Source organism: Ovis aries, chromosome 24, assembly GCF_016772045.2.
Source record: "Ovis aries strain OAR_USU_Benz2616 breed Rambouillet chromosome 24, ARS-UI_Ramb_v3.0, whole genome shotgun sequence".
Lineage (NCBI taxonomy): Eukaryota > Metazoa > Chordata > Mammalia > Artiodactyla > Bovidae > Ovis > Ovis aries.
In genome coordinates this window covers 17840860-17861515 of record NC_056077.1, presented here as the reverse complement: position 1 = coordinate 17861515, position 20656 = coordinate 17840860, and the positions used below count along the sequence as shown (strand labels likewise).

The 20656-nt window shown below is 42.6% G+C and overlaps 1 protein-coding gene across 2 annotated transcripts in view; it reads right to left on the bottom strand.

Moving 5' to 3' along the window:
* The window catches only part of IQCK (IQ motif containing K), a 151151-nt gene that overhangs the window by 77622 nt on the left and 52873 nt on the right, over positions 1-20656 (bottom strand). The window contains exons 5-6 of one of the 2 annotated variants that reach the window (XM_004020807.6): positions 19091-19143; positions 18881-18958 (exon numbers count right to left, since the gene is read on the bottom strand). In XM_004020807.6, the coding sequence (XP_004020856.4) occupies positions 18881-18958; positions 19091-19143 (131 nt within the window). The remainder of the gene's footprint in view (positions 1-18880; positions 18959-19090; positions 19144-20656) is intronic. The other variant, XM_042240479.2, reaches the window with a different exon arrangement.

The following is a 20656-nucleotide window of genomic DNA, read 5'->3' as shown; positions in this document are numbered from 1 at the left end:
CATATTCTTTCTTCCGATCGCCCCTCAAATGTTATGAAACCATGTGCTTTGATTAGATCAGGGCCACTGTACAATTTTCCTTCCTAGTCCTTGGCCCAATTTGGAGATATAAATCTGTGTGATTGTCTAATTAACATCCTAATCCTCAACTGGACTGAAAGCTCCATAAGAACAGAAACTGGGCCTGCGTTTGCTCCTCTGGCATTTCCAGCAGTTGGGAGCATGTCTGGCACACAGTAGACACTCAATAAATCTTCGTGGGATGAGCCTCTGCTTGGCCCAGCGCGCTGAGCTCTTTCCATGCGCTGTTTCATTAAATCCTCACAACGTTAATAATGAGCTGTTGTTGTCCTTTTAGAGTGAAGAGACTCAGGCATAGAGGGGTGACATGCATCTTCCAAGGTCACTGACCCTTTCCTGCTGAGAATTTAGACTGCCCACAGGAAGTGGTCCACAGAAAAGAGGAGGACAACTCAAAAGTTCTTTCACATGGAATTCAGGGTCTAGGAGCTGTGAGTGTTCAACAGAGGAAAGCACAGCCATTTGTCTGGAAGGAAAAAAAATGAGCGAGGAGAAGTTGTAATCATTGAAATTGCCCTCTTGATTAATTCTTACAGCAATAACTTGGCAGGTGTTCATTTGCCTGATGCTCCACAGAGAAATCCAGTGTCAGGACAGCAGAACAAAGTGGAGTGTGTCATGAGTATCTGAGGGGAGGCTTGCTGGGGCCTTTCTATGGAGCTGCAGTTTTCTTGTTTTCAGTATGTTTCTCTGTACTGATATTATGAAATCCTCAACGTATCCATATCCCTGTTTTGGAATAGCCGTAGGATAGGATAGAAGAAGGCAATGGCACCCCACTCCAGTACTCTTGCCTGGAACATCCCATGGACAGAGGGTTCTGGAAGGCTGCAGTCCATGGGGTCGCTGAGAGTCGGACACAACAGAGCGACTTCACTTTCGCTTTTCACTTTCATGCATTGGAGAAGGAAATGGCAACCCACTCCAGTGTTCTTGCCTGGAGAATCCCAGGGATGGGGGAGCCTGATGGGCTGCCGTCTATGGGGTCGCACAGAGTCAGACACGACTGAAGCGACTTAGCAGCAGCAGCAGCAGCAGGAGAGGAGATGGAGAATCTGGGGACACGAAAGGCCCGGTCAGTCCAACAAAGGACTTCCGGTAGTAATGAGACCCCAGATCACTTTGCATCACAATGGCATCTTCAAAAAGCGAAATGAGATTTCTATTAGGCCTTTAAGCAGTAATGTGAGGCCACATTTAATGATGCCCCGGCTTTCCTGGTGAAATAATGGGGCTCTGTCTAGTTCTTGATGAAAGTGAAAGAGGAAAGTGAAAAAGTTGGCTTACAACTCAACATTCAGAAAGCTGAGATCATGGCATCTGGTCCCATCACTTTATGGCAAATAGACAGGGGAACAATGGGAACAGTGAAAGACTTTATTTTGGGGGGCTCCAAAATCACTGCAGAGGGTGACCATAGCCATGAAATTAAAAGACACTCGATCCTTGGAAAAAAAAGCTATGACCAACCTAGACAGATATTAAAAAGCAGAGACATTTCTTTGCCAACAAAGCTCTGTTTAGTCAAAGCTATGGTTTTTCCAGTAGTCGTGTATGGATGTCAGAGTTGAAATATAAAGAAAGCTGAGTGCCAAAGAATTAATGCTTTTGAACTGTGGTGTTGGAGAAGATTCTTGAGAGTCTCTTGGACTGCAAGGAGATCCAACCAGTCCATCCTAAAGGAAATCAGTCCTGAATATTCATTGGAAGGACTGATGCTGAAGCTGAAATTCCAATAATTTGGCCACCTGATGCGAAGAACCAACTCATTGGAAAAGATCCTGATGCTGGGAAAGATTGAAGGCAGGAGGAGAAGAGGACAACAGAGGATGAGATGGTTGGATGGCATGACCAACACGATGGACATGAGTTTGAGTAAACTCCGGGAGTTAGTGATGGACAGGGAGGTCTGGCGTGCTGCAGTCCATGGGGTCACAAAGAGTCAGGCACAACTGAGTGACTGAACTGAACTGCCTAGTTCCCAAACCAAGAATAAGTGTGAATCAGGGCAGAAGAAGAGAACTTAATCCTTGGAGAGAAGTCCCTAGGAATTATTAGTCATTTCAGCAGCCCAGCTCAAATGGATAGAAGCCATTCCAAGCCCTTTTCTCTCTCTTGGAATCAGTGCAACTGGCTTCAGGTCAAATAAAAATTGAGATCGAGTAGAGGTGACTGCTCATCTTCGGGGAACTGGGGAGGGGAGGGGAAACAAGAGTGTCAATCCCAGGAGAAAGCAGCTGAGGCTCCCATGGGCTTAAACTGGACCCCCGAACCCCATCCCCATGCAAACAGGTTTGAGCATTCCAATGGCGCAACAGTACTGCTGAGTGTTTCCAAGAATTGTCTTATTGGTAGTGCACATTTGTCAGCTCTTCTTCCTTTTTTTCCTCAAACCTGAATTAAATCTATTTGAATCACAATTGATTCTGTAATTTTGAGAAGGAACAAGAAGGTACTCTTCTGACTGTGTACACATGTATGTATAAATACACACACGTGCACACACACACACACACACACACACACACACAACTCTTCCCCTGCTCCCGACAATTTTTGGAGGATCAGCAAAATATTTCAGAACCTAGAGAAGTTGTAGCATACTCACAAAATGCACAAGAGAATCTGAGAAGTTAGTCTTTATTAACTTCTCCATCCAGTTGCAAGATGAAAGTTACCATCTGAAACGGCATTTATGGTCTATGGCCATACCACCCTGAATGCGTCCGATCTCATCTGAAATGGCATTTATGAAGAAAAAGCAGGAAGGAGAATGGCCTGCTTTATATTGAAAACTGAATCTTGAAATCCAAATTTGTTCCACTTTTCATTAGGTAAAAGATTAAGTTGTTTTCTTGTAACGTGAAAGAATAAGCTAGATGCAAAGTCATTTACAAAATGACACAGGCCCCAAATCAACCATCATTCATAAAACCTTTCACCAACTCATAGGGCTGGCATTTGAAAACCTCTACTCATGGTATTCAGCAAAAGAGATTACCCAGTCCCTGCCCTCAGCCTTAATTGGTTTCCCAAACATTCTATGTTGGAGGCTCATCACCATCTTGAGGACTGAACCTCAAATATTTGGGAGAAGTACAATAGACTAGTGGTCCCCAAATTTTGGCACCAGAGACTGGTTTCGTGGATGACAATTTTTCCATGGGCCAGGGGTAGGAGGTGGTTTGACTCAAGTGCATTACCTTTATTGTGCACTTTATTTCTATTATTATTACATTAGCTCCACTTCAGATTAGTGATTAGTAATGCCTCCAGGCATTAGATCCCAGACACTGGGGACCCCTGCAGTAGAAGTTATCTGGAATGGGACTTCCAGACTAGTCATTAAGTCCAGAATCTCCTAGGATTCTTTTAATCCAGCCTTTCATGACATGAGGAATGGTTCCAAGAAACCTCTTGCTTACCTGCCCACCAACTCCACTCTGAGAGACCAACAAAACAGTTATTACCCAGCATCGGGCTGAATCATTCTCCCACATAAACACAGGGTCAAGTCCCATTTTGCCAACCCTGTCATTGGAAGCCACATAAGGGTCCAGTCAACAGTGCTCCCTAACAATACACTGCAAGACCTTGTGCTCACCCTTGGGCTGCAGGTTTAACCATCTTCAACACCAGGGCTGGTTATTTTACGCTGCTCAATAAATATGCCCAGATTGCTGTGTTATTGAGTCTCTTCGTAACTGAGTACATGTTTTCTCCAAACTGGTTTAAGGAGGACCTTAAGGAGTTCTGCCTCTTTCTGTGCCCCTCTTCCTGCTCCAGAGGAGCCTGGGAAGAGCAGACAGCCTCCTTCCTCACCTCTTCCAAACTTCTCACAGCACATCTTAACTTGTTTTGTGCCATAATCCCTTTACGTTTTGGAAATTTGAATTTCTTCTCTGAATAATATTTTTAAAAATACAATAGTAAATACATAAGATTTTTAAGCAAACCAATTAGATTAAAATACAGTTATCAAAATGGGATTCCCAGATGGTGCAGTGGTAAAGAATCAGCCTACCAATGCAGGAGACACAGAGGAATCTCTGGGTTGGGAAGATCCCCTGGAGGAAGAAACAGCAACCCACTCCAGTATTCTTGCTCGGAAAATCTATGGACAGAGGAGCCTGGTGGGCTACATTCCATGGGGTTGCAGAGAGTCGAACACGACTGAGTGACTGAACACAACAACAACAGTTATCAAAATATTTTTTTTTAACTGTTGGTAAAATACTAATTTACTTGCTTCTAAATCATACTGTAAATAAAACTGCTAATGGCAGTTCCATTAACTAATATAATTTGAAGAAAGAGACAAGTGTAAATGATATTTCAAGATCACTGTAACAACCGTAGCTGGATGTGAAAACATCTGATTGTTGCTATTAGAGACAAAGTTACAGTTACTGTGGATACTATTGAAGTTTGTGTCCCACATTCATAAGTAAAAGAGAGGCTAAATTTCAGTTAGAGATCAGTGAAAATAAAGAGGTAATTTCTCTATCTTCCAAGGTCAAGGACCCCTGAATCATAGAAAGCTGTGGCTGGAGCTGGGAACCGGGGAAGATGAGTTTTGCATTCAGGATGAGACTAAAGACTCAGGATTTAAAAATAAACAAGATGAACTCAAACAGTGAAATTAGACTATCTAAAAACAGTGACTAGGAAGTTATGGAATTTGGCCAAAAGGTTATTAAAGGGCTACTTTCTAGATGGAAGAAAGATTCAAAGTAATGTGGTGATGTAGATACTGGAGAAAAAAAAGGAAAAAAGTTTTCATGTTTTTATTCCCAGTAAGTTGTGATTCTTCAGTAAACCCATTAACTTTCAATATCTAACTCTAATTTTCCCCAAAGCATTTCAGTAAATGGTTTCCCATTCAGCTACTTGCTTGGGCCTGAAATCTCCAAGTCATTCTTGCCTTAGCTCTCTGTCACCCCACATCCAACATCAAAGTAGATCCCAAATCCGACCTCTTCTCACCTTCTCCACTGCAAGCCACAATCACCTCCTGCCTGCAAGCGCCTGCTCACTGGCCTCTCTGTTTGCACTAGTAGTGCAAAACTTTGGTCAACTCCCCCTCCAGCTGCCAGGGTGATCTTTTTATAAGATAAATTGGATTACCTCACTCTTCTGTTCAGAACCCTCCAGTGGTTTCCTATCACACTCAGAAGAAAAAAAAAAAAAAAGAATCCAAACTCTTCATCATGGCATCCGAGGCCCCACCAAAGAGGCAGCCTCGCTAGCCTCTTTGTCTTCATGTCCTCCCATTCTCTCGGCCTCCCTCGTCTCTTCGTGCCTCACTGGCCATGTTCCTGTCTCTGGGACTTTGCAGTGGCTGTTCCCTCTGCCTGGAGCACTCTTCCTTCCAGTCTTCATAAAGTTGGCTCCCTCCATGTGTCATTCAGGTGCCAGTGTCACCTCCTTGGAGAAGTGAGCTTCCCTGCCTTCCCTAAAAACACTAGTACCTCTTACCCCAGGCCTGTGACTCTCAATCCACTTACTCGGCTTTATTTTTCTTCAGAGCTCTTGGGTCTTCTTTACATTACACAATATATTTATTTGTGAATTTGGTTATTGTCTGTCCTTACAAGGTAAATTCCACAGGAGCCAAGACTTTCTGTCTTTGTACCCATGGTACTTTGTATCTATGGTACCTAGAAAAAGTACCGGGAAAAAGGAAGGCATTCAATCAGCATTTTTGAGGGGATAAGTATTATTATAGATAAGAAAACAGAGGACTTCCCTTAGTGTCAGAATGTATCAGTGGCAGAGCTGAGGTTAAATGCAGATATTCTGTCTTTCTCTTGCCTGGTCATGCTGCTCCCCGTGTTTCATCTTGCCAAAGCAACGATTACTATTCTCTTAAGATTAAGGATAAGATAAAAGCTATCATTCTTTGAATACCTACCGTGAGCCCTCTGCAGTAAGAATATCTTTCATTTTTATTTGCCTTTCATACCCTCCCCCTTCTTGTGGTATCAGCCCTCAGATTTTGTTCTGACTGCTCCCCACCCTATGTCAGGGGTAACGTGGGTTACGGTGCCTTGCCCTCCCTGGGCCGAGGTGTGCATCTGAAACCCAGGTTGAGCCAAGCAGATGCCCTTTCTCTGGAGCAGGAATCTTGAGTGGAATGTCAAAGACTAGAGGGATCTATGCACCGTGGGTCCCTAAATCTGCTTCTTAGGCCAGACCCTTATATTTCCTTTTGTGTCTGTGGGTTATCTTTTTACCTTCAATACATACCTTTTTTCTCAAGTAGCCTTTAACTTTCCATTGCTTGCAACAAAAAAAGCTCTGATGCCATCTTTAACTGTCACAGCAACCCTATGATGTAGGTTTTATTACCATCCCCATAGTACAGAAGAGAGGAGTAAGGTCCAGAGATGTGAAGGGATAGCTCCAGGTCACCTAACATCATACATTATGTTGGCTGCATACAGGTCCCAAGATGTCCACCTCCAGTCCCCAGACTCTGTGAATATATATACATACATATATACTCCCTTATATGGCAAAAAGGCTTTGTAGCTGTGATTAAGTGAATGGTCTTGAGATTATCCTGGATTATCTAGGTTGGCCTAATGATATAATCACAAGGGTCCTTATAAGAGGGTCCTTGTGAGAGGAAAGCAGATGGAGATACTGCTACAGAAGCAGGCCCCGGGACAAGAGGAACAAGAGGTCAGAGCGATGCAAGGAAAGGAACAGGAGCCTTCCAGGATGCAGGCAGCCTCCAGATACCAGAAAAGACCAGAAAAGTATTCTCCCCTAGAGTCTCGAGAAGGGACCAGCCTTGTCAACACAGACCTGAGCCCTGTGAAACTGATCTTGGGCTTCTAGCCTCCAGAACTGTAAGAAAATAAATCTGTGCTGCTTTAAGCCACCAAGGTTGTGGTAATTTACTAAACAGTCATAGGAAACTAATATTCCAACTACTAAACATCAGAGCTCAGACTGGAACCCAGAGGTGTCTGCCATGCTGCCTCATGCAGGCTCCCTGGGTCTCTCCCCAAAGAGCCACACAGAAACGACAGGAAGGAAAGGAAGCAGACTGTGGGCCCCAGGGAAAGGGCCACCCCCGCGACACACCTCCATTGAGAGAGAGGCACTCAGCATGTCCTGAACTCAAGAAGCAGCTCTCTTTCCTTCCTGTTTGAAGACGAAAGTTAACATAAAGAGCAAGAAAAAAAAAAAAAAAAGATTAATTATCAGGATACTCTGGCCTTTGGAATTACTGAGACAGAAGTCTTCTATAAGACAAAATGAGTCTAAAGGTTTTTTTCCTTTCAACAGGGCATGACAACAAAATTTTTGCCAGGCTACCACCTAACTATGATCTTTAGTGCAGAATACATGCCATTTCTTGTGCCGTTCTGAAGGCATGAGGGTTTGGGGTCTCACAAAATGCTTAAGCTCAGCACAGACCATCATACAAACGCTGGTGCTTGTCCTCAAATGGTATAGTGACTCTTCTGTTTTCATCGCGGGTTTTGGTCATAAGATACCTTTCACCAACCTGAAAGTATTGAGGATTTTTCTTTTCTTTTATCCAACGGTAGAACTTAGCTGAAAAGAGATTTCGCCCAAAGGAAACTTTTCTTTTCTCTTCTATAACATAATTTTTGTTTCATTGAAGGTCTCAGTTTTAATGATGTTTTTCATGAGCCTTTTCCCCAGGGACACAGGGCCAGAGAGGCAGCAGCGTGCTTTTTGTTCCTTGTATTTATTTAGTGATTGATCTGTGCAAGCAAACTGGACTAATACTTTTTGGTCAAAATAAAAAGCTAAATGCTTCCTGTTCTTAGTATGATAGCAAACAATTTCAGTTTCTTATGGGCTGGTTAAGTCAGGACTACATTCAACAAAAGAGGATATCGCTGGATTCAAAAACAGGAGCAAGGAAAAGAGGAGAAATGATGTAATCTGCCGCTGCTGAAAGGCTGATTGGAACATGCGCAGATTGTTTTATTTCTCCAAACTATCACTCCTTTCCCTATAAGAGAATCGTGCATCCCTGCTCTTCCATTCGCCTGTGGTTTTTCCCGAAGCGGGTGGTGTCAACTCCCTATAACACTGATATTGAGCTTGCTCACGGGGCTTGTACTGAACAATGAAGTGTGAGCAGAAGTAATATTGGCCTGGGTTGCTCATTGCCCTTCTCCCTCTGCCGTGGGACTGAGGAAGGTGCTGTTCCTCCTTCCCGAGCCCCAGAATGAAAAGAGACTTGGAGCAGGGCCAAAGAGGACACATAGCCAGCAAAACAGGGTGCAGAATGAATCTTAGCTGTTATAAGGTATTGAGATGTAGGGGTTGTTTGTTGCTAGAGCAAAATCTAGAGAGAGCTGACTAATGCAGAATACAAGAGGGTAGCTGGGTAAATATCATGTAGAAGAACATATCAGGGCTCTTTCATAACCCTTATTCAGAATGGCTTAAGCAAAAACAGGAAAAAGGGGGGTGCTATTTATCTTTAAAAAGGAAAAGAGAAAAGGTATTTATTAATTCACTTTATTAATAGGGGTAGAGTTAGCTTTAGATGAGATCAGAGAGGTTCAAAACGTGCTGTAGGGACTCAGACTCTGGCCACCACTCAGTTCTGCTGTTACCCCAGGTACAGTCTCTTTAGATAATTGCCCTCAGCTGCTCAAGGCATGGCAACCCACTCCAGTGTTCTTGCCTGGAGAATCCCAGGGACAGGGGAGCCTCATGGGCTGCCGTCTATGGGGTCGCACGGAGTCGGACACGACTGAAGCGACTTAGCAGCAGCAGCAGCAGCAGCTCAAGGCTTATAACCTCAAAGTTGGAAGTCTAGAGGAAAAGACAGAAAAGTTTTCCTGGTTGCTTCTTGAAAAATCTTGGGGTTGTCTCTGGGCTTGTCTCTCATTTAACTGTGGTGGTCAGGGGAATTCACTGCTCTGGTCACATACTGGGTCACAAGCCCAGAGCCAGAGGTGGAGTCAGTTCACTTTGTGCTTGAACTGAGAAGGGGAGAGGGATGATCCTTCCAAAAACACAGAGAGTACTGTAACCAAAAGAAGGGGGAATTCAGTGCAGGGCTGGAAAAAACATAAATGTCTAAAACACAGCAAGAAAATGGAATGAAATGAAATAGAATAAATACTCTTTCACTTTGCAAGTCTTTTTAGTTCTTAATGTAACTCTGTAGACAATATGAAAACTACAAAATAATGTAGAGGGGAAAACAAAAGCCATAGTCTTGCCATTTGGAGTGAAACATCCCTTTGAAAGAACTTAGATCTAGAGTTATTTAATTCTGTGATGATCCTTGACTTAAAATGTTTCCTTCCACTATACAGTTTAACAGATAGGTATAGACTATATAGTGTAAAACTTCATTATTTGTATAAACCTAAGAATTTTTAAAGGGTGGTCAATGTTTATATAAAACAGCTACGTAAAAGTGCAGATCTTAAAGCAAAGAGTCATGGAAAAGGGATGGGCAGTGTGAAGAGCGTGTTAAATTATTGGGACCTATGGGACAAGAACCCATCATTTATGTGATAAGCAATAGGCAGCTGCTGGTCCGCTGGTGACAAATGATTGCGACCTCCCAGCTGTGATCTGACAATATGATGATGTCGAGCCTCAAAGACAGCTGGACTTGGGGGAATTTATTTTAAGAAGAACATTAAAATAAATCCAAACTCATATTTTAGATGGCTCCCTCGGCTTGTAGTTAAGATTATTTGAGGCAATAAATGCTAGGACACATAATATATACAAAGGAGTGGCATCTGACACAAGAGCCGACTCTAAAATGAGCATATAAGATGAAAATCACACTTAGCCAAAACTTTCCCTTGGCACACCTTCAATTACCCATATAAAGACATGGCACCTTTCCAGTGGTCTCAGGTAGCCTGTGTTTTCCATCTTAGTACTGATCACTAAGTACCAGGTGATAGGCAGAAGGGCGGAGTAATTAGTCATGCTCCAACAAGCACTGACTCTGGAGCCAGGCAGCTTGGGTCCGAATCCTATCCCTGCTATTCTCTAGCTTTTGACCTTGAGAAGTAACTTACATCGTTGTGCCTCAGCTTTTTCTCTGACATACGGCTGCTGTTAACACAGCTAGGACCCATGGGCTATCCAGTGTTTCCTTACATATCTCACCCTCCCTTACAGATGTTTTGAGGCCTTGCTCTGTGAGAAGAGGTGAGAAAATTAAGAACAAGGGTGGTTCCTCCATTCTTGTCTTCTTTTTGTTTTAGTGACTTCAAAAATGAGTTGTTCCAAATAGCTATAATTTATAAGAGGCTGTCCAACCTATATCAGTCTTTGCGTAAGTGTGAAATAAATTGTTCTTTCGGCTATTATTTGTACCTAGAACCTAGTCTAGGCTAACTTGATTAACAGTGGGTAAATAATAGTTCCCACTTTGTACGATTGTCATGGGAGTTAAATTAGGTAATATTTATATACTGTTCAGAATAGTACCTGAGTAAACAGCAGGGCTTCCCTGGTGGCTCAGACAGTAAAGAAACTGTCTGCAAAGCAAGAGACTCGGGTTTGACCCTCGGGTGAGGAAGATCCCTTGGCGAAGGGAATGGCTACCCACTCCAGTATTCTTGCCTGGAAAATTCCATGGACATTGGAGCCTGGTGGGCTCCAGTCCATGGGGTCACAATGAATTGGACATGACTGAGCAGCTAACACTTTCACTTCACTTCAAATACTATATACACCGGCAACCCACTCCAGTATTCTCGCCTGGAAAATTCCATGGACAGAGGAGCCTGACAGGCTACAGTCTGTGGGGCCACAAAGAGTCTGACATGGCTGAGCACACACATAAACACTATATAAATGCTTGGTTGGGTGGCAGGTGGTTAGGTAGGTTATGTAGGCAGACAGACAGACACAGAAGGAAGCAGTTGCCTTCTAGGCTGCTCACATGGTAAGTGTCACATAAAACTGAAGACAACTAAGGACAGAGCTAAATCCTGTGTCCCATTTTATGCTTCACCTCCAGAGTAAATGCAGGGGAAACTGCCTGCATTTTTAAAAGATCTTGTTTCTCTCTATTCCTCTCCCTCTCCTTCTCTCTCCTTCTGCCAAAAGTACATTGAATTAGCATAAATAAGTCTATGTACATTGCAGTTCCCACTGTGCATAAAATCTGTCCATGAAGACAAACGACCATGTTAGTCTGTGTCATGGTTCCATGACACACAGTAGGCATCCAGTAAATGGTAGCCGGACAGTTTATGAATATGCCTGCTTCATGATTTTAGAGTACAATTAAGCATATAATAGGCTTCCCTGGTGGCTCAGAGGTTAAACTTCTGCCTGGAATGCGGAAGACCCGGGTTCAATCCCTGAGTCGGGAAAATCCCCTGGAGAAGGAAATGGCAACCCACTCTAGTACTCTTGCCAGGAGAATCCCATGGAGGGAGGAGCCTGGTAGGCTACAGTCCATGGGGTCGCAAAGAGTTGGACACGACTGAGCAATTTCACTTCACTTTATGCATATAATAAATATTAGCTGAATAGATCAGCTAATAAATTAAAAATAACTCCCTTCAAACAACTGAAATGTACCCATTCATATATGTGTCATTAGTGGGGAAAGATGTATTTCCTTAATAGCTGGAACCAGAATTTCTCCAAGGTAAGGAACTAGCTTTGTTTAGATGAAAGACCATTTTCCAGATGGAAAAACTGAGGCTCTGAAAGCTTAAGTCATGTGTGCTGAGTCACATGGCTGGAAATGGTAGAGCACGGTATAGTATGCACAACTGTGGTTCCAGAGCCCAGGGTCCCAACCCCTACATACACTATCTCCACTTTGACTTCCAGACCATTATTACTCCACCCTTGACAGCTTCTGGATTTCACATGCATCATCTTCTTCAACCCACCCCACAAGCCTCCAGATACTTCATTATTCATACAGATGACACCTCCGACACCAAGGCCTCCAGGCCATGTGATTCCATGACCCCATCTTCCTTTGTGACAGTCACCCAACAGAACAGTCACATCTTAGACCGTCACATCTCAACTTCCCAAATTCCTGATCTGATCGTAACCTTCTCTGTCCTTTCATCTTTCCCACCCACTCACTTCTATTTATATTATTTGTCACCCCTGCATGAGACTATGACTTGGGTTACTGGTGTCCATCTAGAACAGGGCTCAGCAAACTAGAGCCCAGGGGCCAAATATGGCCCAGCACCTACTTTTGTAAATAGAGCTGTGTTGGAACACAGCCATGTCCCTGTGTCTCATATTGTCTACGGCTGCTTTCATGCTACAAGTCTGGAGTTGAGTTGTTACAACAGAGACCAAATGATGTGGCCTGCAAAGCCTAAAAGATTTACTATGCTGACCTGACCTAGAAAGTCATTTCCTTGTTCCCCAGGAGCCATGTTTTTAGGGCAAGCCCATGGCTCTGATTATATTAATCCTCCTCCTTGTTACTGGGAAAATTGGATTTGGCACTGGAGGGCCGCAGGGAGGGAGAATGAGGCTGAGGTGAGGGAACCGGCTGGTGAGCTGTGTCTGTTCGGAGCCAGGTCTCAACTTGGGTAACCGGGGCCTCCTCACACAGTGAGGCTTCTCACTTGGGCTCACACTTGTCCCTCTTCCCCTCCCACACTCCAGGGCCATTTTCCTTCTACGTAACTTGAGCCTCTCGCCGTAGTGAGAAAACTCGGTCTCCTCCGCCATCATTCCAGCCATCTCCAGTGGAGAAAAGCTCAGCCCTCTCAGTTCACTGCCAGTCAATAGATGCCTCCTTGACCCAGCCCATCCGCTATTCAATCAGCTGCTCGCAAGGAGCTTTGAAGCAGCTTGTTATTTCTCTTCCTTTTAGTGTTTTATTATCAAACATTTCAGATATAAAAAGTAGGCAGGACTTCCGTGGTGGTCCAGGGGTTGGGACTGCCCTGTTGCCAGTGTGGGTTCGACCCCTGGTTGAGGAACTAGGATCCTGCATATCACACAGTGAGGCCAAATAAAAAATAAAACATATATATATATACATACATATGTATGTATGTATGCATGTATGTATGTATGTATTTAAAGTAGGCAGAAAAAAATTAACCCAGGTCACCATCCAGACTTAATTATATTCTTCTTTTCAGTCATTCAGTGTAACTTCCCCCACCTCTATCCACTGACATCATAAGGTTACATATGTCATTCATAAGTTCATAAGTATTTCAGCACGTTTCTCTAAAAAGTAAACTTTTTAATCATGGCTATGAAATCATTGTGTGTAACAATTCTCTATATCATCAATTATTTATTAAGTGTTTAAATTTCCAATTGCCTCCTAATTTTTCTTTCTAATTTGTTTCTTTGAATCAGGGCTCACATAAGATTCATTGAAATTTCTAAAACTGTATGGACCCTACCACTCCCATTTTAGTGCTTCCAAGTTGGTTACTTCCAATGTGAACACGTCATGTAGTGCTCCTTCTCCTTCCGAAAATTGATTGTTAAACATTAACATAATTCAGAAAATATGGTACTTCTTGAGAAAACTGTAAGACGCTATTCTTGTCTTACAAGAAAAGTTAACAATGTTTTCCCATCCCTAAGATCCTGCAAACAAAATTTGCAGCCCCAAAATGTCTCTTTGCCATATGCCATGAGGATTATTCTGAACTGAAAACAATCAAGGCCCAGAAGACTCAGGAAGAAACTTCGACCTTCCTCCTAACTGCTGAAAGAATTTAGATAGAGGGCCTGTGCCTGGAATAGTGTTATCACCAGATAAGTCTGCAGAGAATGTGGGTGAGGTGTGGTGGGGAAACGTAGAGATCAGAGGTCACTCTCTGTCCCATTGTCTCTACAGGGCCACTCCAACATTTATTTACCAAACATTTGCTTTCCCAGCTTCGTGTCAATTGCCTTCCTCCTCTTTGAAGTCCCAGATCCCTGCCCTTAACATCTTCTTTTGTCTTTAGCTGAAGATGGTGTTTAAGGTGAGGGTCTCAAAGCCATTTTAGTAAGTTACTCAGTTCTCCTAGGCCTCTCCTGTGAACACATGTTATGAAACTTTTGTCTGATTTTCTCCTGATAATCTGTCTCCTGTCAATTTAATTCTTACACCAGTGCGAAGAACCTAGAAGGGTAGGGGGAAATTTCTCCCTCCCCGAAGATCCTCTGGGCCTAGTCTAGACCTTTTGCTATATTAGCTTTGCTAGTCTTCAATCCTTAGTCTTCCCAACCATCTGTTTCCTCCACCCGCTTTCCAGGATTGCAGAGGGTTGCTGGAAATAATCTCCTAAACAGGCTGCTATAAATTCAGACCATCAGCTGGGCCATCCCTATTTATCCTAGTTGGTTCCCTATCAGTTTCACCATAGCAGCTGCTGCCATCTCCTCGCCACCCCTACAAGCCTCGGAACCTGCCTGGGCCTTCCTCTCAGCAGATGCCTTCACATCCACATGAATGACCAGGACAGCACCGAGCATGAACTCTCTCAGCTTTTCTCTCTTCCCCCCTCAGATTCCTCTCACTTTTCCCTCTGGATGCAATCACAAGTTCTCAGCCAGGGGCCCTTCTGCCTCCCCCATCCCACAGCTGGCAGCATGTGGAGACAGGCGTGATGGTGACGACTGCAGGGGGCGCTACTAGCATGCGGTGGGGGTGCTGGAGATGCTGTGCAAAACATGCTGTTGTGTACGGGCCACCCCTCCCCCCACCAAAGAAGAATTACCCAGCGCCAACCAGTCCATTCGGAAGGAGATCAGCCCTGGGGTTTCTTTGGAAGGAATGATGCTAAAGCTGAAACTCCAGTACTTTGGCCACCTCATGCGAAGAGTTGACTCATTGGAAAAGACTCTGATACTGGGAGGGATTGGGGGCAGGAGGAGAAGGGGACGACCGAGGATGAGATGGCTGGATGGCATCACTGACTCGATGGACGTGAGTCTGAGTGAACTCCGGGAGTTGGCGATGGACAGGGAGGCCTGGCGTGCTGCGATTCATGGGGTCGCAGAGTCAGACACGACTGAGCGACTGAACTGAACTCAACTGAAAAGTCAACAGGGCTGCCCAGGTGGCTCAGTGGTAAAGAATCTGCCTGGCAATGCAGGAGATGCAGGTTCAATCCCTGGGCTGGGAAGATCCCTTGGAGTAGGAAATAGCAACCCACTCCAGTATTCTTGCCTGGAGAATCCCACAGATAGAGGAGCCTGGTGGCCCATAGAGTTGCAAAGAGTCCAACAGGACTGGGCGATTAAGCACACACACACACACAAGCAAATGACAACAACAACAACAATCAAATGTCAGTAGGGCCGAGGCTGGGGAAACCTGGATTAGAGATCATCTCCTACCTTACCTGGCTCGCTGCTCTCCCTGCTCATGAGCATTCTCAAGAAGGATGTAGCCCCTGAGGTCTGGCCTCTTCAAGACCAAATCTGGGCACCAACCAGCTTGACCACTGGCCCCACCTGACTGGTGCCAGGGCTGCTGGGGGGTGGAGTGGGTGGAACATAGATGGTCTTGTACATCTGCATTTCCCTATAATGCTTTGTTAACCTCTGTTTTACAACACTCACTACAGAATCTATAGCTAGTTGTAAACACATTCTCACCCCAAGGGTTGGAGCCATATTTTATTCATCTCTGTTTCTCCACAGCACCAAGCTCTGCATTGCATTTGGGAGGTGTTCAATAAATATTTATTGCATCAAATTAGATTAGTATCATTTAAAATTTTATCATGCTCTGGGCATCCCTTTGTAAAGCAGAGAACAAACACCATTTAAATCAAGAGCTCTTAGGTTTTTGTTCCTGTGGAGTCCAGTTGATATGCTTGCAATTGCTACTTTGCAGTATATTTATATGAGCTGCCAGCGGAAGTTAGCAGCAATTTTAAATTTAGGTATTTGTACAGTAAATGACTAGGGATTTGAGAGAACTCATTTGGAGAAATTATCTTATTTTTCAGATTCTTTTTCATTGGTTATTGCAAGTGAAAAAATATTTCATTTTCAACTTGGAGAATGATATCAAAAAACCTTGTCTTAGAAAAACATGCATTGGAGAAGGCAATGGCACCCCACTCCAGTACTCTTGCCTGGAAAATCTCATGGATGGAGGAGCCTGGTAGGCTACAGTCCATGGGGTCGGGAGGAGTCGGACACAACTGAGCAACTTCACTTTTACTTTTCACTTTCATGCATTGGAAAAGGAAATGGCAACCCACTCCAGTATTCTTGCGTGGAGAATTCCAGGGACGGAGGAGCCTGGTGGGCTGCCGTCTAATGGGGCCACACAGAGTCGGACACGACTGACGCAACTTAGCAGCAGCAGTGAAGTACTAATTTTGCTCTACTCCCTATCAATTTTGTTTTTCCTAGTGTGGCTCCATTAAGAAGTGTCGTCTGCTCAGAACTACAGAAGCTTTAATTTTGAATACAGGATAGTAGGTTTTCAGTAAGACTCTGTTCGTTGATTGCTTAACTGTTAATATTGCTGACCACAGTTGAGTTGTGCTTTAGAGCTATAGAACTGAACAAAGCAAATCAATCAGCCCCCATGGGAAAAACTTAGTACCTATTCTGCGGTATCATTTTCTAATGAACCAACTTAACCAGACAACAGAAATCACAACATAAATTAAGAGAGTTCAGAAAAAACAAAGCGTAGTAAACAGTTTCATTAATAAATTCATTGAGTGTGTTAACTACACTTTATACAGCCTCTAAGCTCATATGGTCTAATACAAGGAAGTATAAATTAACCTATAATATTTCAAATTGAAATCAGAGTCAGGTATCTGCACTATAAATTCATGGGACAAGCAATACTGTACTTGGGATAGATGGCACCGATAATATTAGCTCATCTTTGTCCATTGATTTTTTTTAGAAATGTGAATTTGCATTTTCTGTATCTCTGTAGATTCACAGAAAAAAAGGAAATGACTAGTTTAATAAAGCTCTTACCTTGCTATTCAACTATATTGTCATGTGAAAGTAATAAAGTATTCCCATAACAGTGAAAGAAAAAAAAAAAAAGAAAGAAAAACATGCAAATCCTTCAGTCACTGATCATTTATAGCCAATAAAGGCTTTTCATTTTCATAGTGGACTAAATTAGGTACAAGCTTAGAAGCTTAATAAGAAACAAGATCTTCTAGTATTATCCTCCATTCAATGTATAGTCTCAGATTTTTAAAAACTAGTAATACCTGGAGTCTTTCAAACTCTCAAAACTGAGAAACTCAGCCAAGAATCTATTCAATTTAGCATTCCCCAGAAAGGCAGATTTAAGCAAAAGATGTGATATTTGCGGGCTAAGTGTCTAATTTCATGTTTCATACTCTGTTTGATATGGGATTTTACAAACCTTGCTTAATTTCCTGGTGCCTCAGTTTCCTGACATTGTTCTTGCAAAGGGCTGATGTGAAAACATTTCCAAAGAATAGGTTAAAAATTATTCTCCCTAAATTGAGTAGTCGTTCTTCCACTTTGGGCTTAAAACTATGGATCACTACTTAAATGTCATCTTCCAAGTAAGTTCTTTCCTGAATACTCTATCCCCATCTGCTTTATCCCACTCTGTGTTATTTTTCCCTATAAGCAACTATTTATAGTGCACTTATTTATTTGCTTATTATCTGTCATCCTTCACCAGAACATAAGCTCCATTAAGGCAGGAGTTTTAGCTGCTTTGTTCACCACTCTATCTCCAACATCTAGAATGATGTTTGGCACACAGTAGTACTCAATAAACATGTATTGTATGAATGAACAAATAATGCAAATCTAGAAATGACAAATACTATAAAGATATCAAAGGCATGAATCAGAGGTAATTAAATAAACATGGCTAGATCTCAAAATGTATTTCAGTCGAATAAAAGCAAGTTGCAGGATAATGCATAAATTTCCTCATTTGCAAAATAGGGCTGGTAATAGCATTGTTATAAGGATCAAGTTAGTTCATTTGGCATTAAATGCTGAGACCAGTGATACAGCACTCAATAAATGTTAGCTGTCATCATTATTAGGGCTTCCCTGGTGGCTCAGATAGCAAAAAAATCTTCCTGCAATACAAGAGACCTGGGTTCAATCCCTGGGTTGGGAATATCCCCTGGATAAGGGAATGGCAACTCACTCCAGTATTTTTGCCTGGAGAATTCCATGGACAGAGCAACTTTGCAGGTTACAATCCATGGGGTCACAGAGTCGGATATGACTGAGCACTAACACTTTCACTTCACACTTTTGTCATTATTGCTTTATCATTGATGATAAATTGTTCCCATAAAGTAATACTACTAATTTTGTGTGACATAATCTGTTTATATAGCTAAATAACTAATTTAAAGAACTATGGAGGGATGAAATATAGACCAAACATTAATTCTGTGGTAAGACTCAGATTAGAATGATGGTCAAAGACAGTGTTAACTTTATCTGTCATGTTCTAATATTTTAAATGTAGAATTGACGCATATAACTAAAAGTTAAAATTTAGAAAAGTTTGGTTATAAGACATAATGACCTTTGGGGCTAGGTGGAGAGCAAGAGAAAATGGAAAGATTAATTACTTAGGATAAGAAATGTTCTAAGTTTTCTATTTTATTTCTGAAGTGCTTCTTGAAATATCACTGCCTGGATAGGATGCCCTTAGCTAAAATTAACCAGAGAAAAGACCCACATGTATAACTGACCCCCAGGTCCTGGATGGATTACATAAATTAGTTCTCTTAGGAGAACTATCATTAAAGAGGAAATTATCATTAACACAATCTTAAAGTTAGGAATAAATTATTCAAAGCCTTGTGCCATTACTTACTGCAGTTTCAGCCACTCTTCCACAAATGGAATGGAGAAGAATTCTGTGAACGGCTCCCCTATCCTCTTTGGATTTTGACTGGTCACACCATATGTTTGATTGACAAGAAAACAATGAGCAAGAACTCAAGTCAATTGTTGCTATTCTGCTGGCAAATTAACGCTATTGAATTCTTACGGTCATTAAATATTCAAAGACTGAAAAACTTACTTGTATAACCATTCAGTCAGAAAATCACAGGCAATGAATTTGGTTCTTTTCCTCTAAAGAGAGAAGAGAGAATTAAATTATATTCTTTGCCCACATATTTAAGTAGGACAAAGGAATAGGGGTTAATTTATTGCTTGTGTTAGATGAAATATGCTTAAGTCCTTGATGAGGCTTATAAGTACATCAAGAAACAATAACTCAGGCAAAGTAAAGAACACTGATGACATTTCTCCAGTCATCTTGGAATAAGCATCTTTTCTGACTATATTACCAGGAACTAATAAAATACAAGGGACATAGTAGGAGCCTTATTACATGTATTTTGGACTTGCCTCAAAAGGATTTACTTAAATCTAGACATTGTCTTGAAGTAAATATATGTATTGCTTTCCCCTATTCCACTCAAATCTTCAGAAGTCAGTACGTCAGGTCCGGGTCCATTGGCCAGAGCATTGATCCTGCCTTGCTGCCCACCCAGTAGCCCCTCTCCACTTCATCCTTATTATCAGAAGCCTAACAATAATCAGTCCAGGGGGAAAACTACATTTCCCAGCCTCCCATCAAGCTCCAATATTTGGCCACCTGATGTGAAGAGCTGACTCATTGGAAAAGACCCTGATGCTGGAAAAGATTGAGGGCAAGAGGAGAAAGGGGCATCAGAGGATGAGAGGACTGGATGGCTTCACTGACTCAATGGACATGAGTTTCAGCAAACTCAGGGAGATAGCGATGGACAAGGAAGTCTGGCGTGCTGCAGTTCACGGGGTCACAGTCAGACAACAGAACAACAGCAGCATGCAGCAAGGGACAACCGTAAGACACAGTTCGGCTATTTGAGATAGAAATTGACATACCCCATAGATTTCTGAGACAATGCTACTTTCCCAATCTCTACTGCTCTCTTCCTTAAAGTTTCCTTCCACTTCTTTCCATCTGGAACACAGATGTGGGGCTGGAAGCAAAGCAGCACTTACAAGCCAACAGGCCAAAAAGAGGAGATTAGAAAGAACCTGGGCCTCTGATGACTTCCTTAAGTCAATGTACCAGCTTGCAGCTGACCTACTCTGGATATCTTGATATGTAAAGGAAAATCAACTTCATTTGGATTATTGCCACTGTTCTTGATTTTTCATAACATGCAGCTCAATGTGGTTCCTAGGTGATAGGTAGCTAACAAGCCACAAGGGAAAGAACGTCCTGGAGTAATAAGGCTGAAGGCTCACAGGACAGATATGGGGTAGAGCATTGTTTGCCCTGCCTCCTAGTCCCGTTTAAAATGTCCTATAACCCAAAGAGAACTACTTAATCCCTTTTCGAAGGTTATTATGGAAACTGGGAGATAGAAGGCCCATCTGCTTCTCCTTTAAAAAGCAGGGGCTAAGACCCAATCGTTGGTTACCTTGTGAAAAGATCCTTTCCAAGAGTGAAGGCAAGACAGACTCTGATGGAAATTCTCTCTTTTCCCTTCCCAGGTATACCCTTCTCCACCTCACTCTGTGCCTTATGAGGCTGATTTTATGGTTCGTATCAACGAGGCTTGCTTACTCTTTTGTTGGGTCCAGTCAT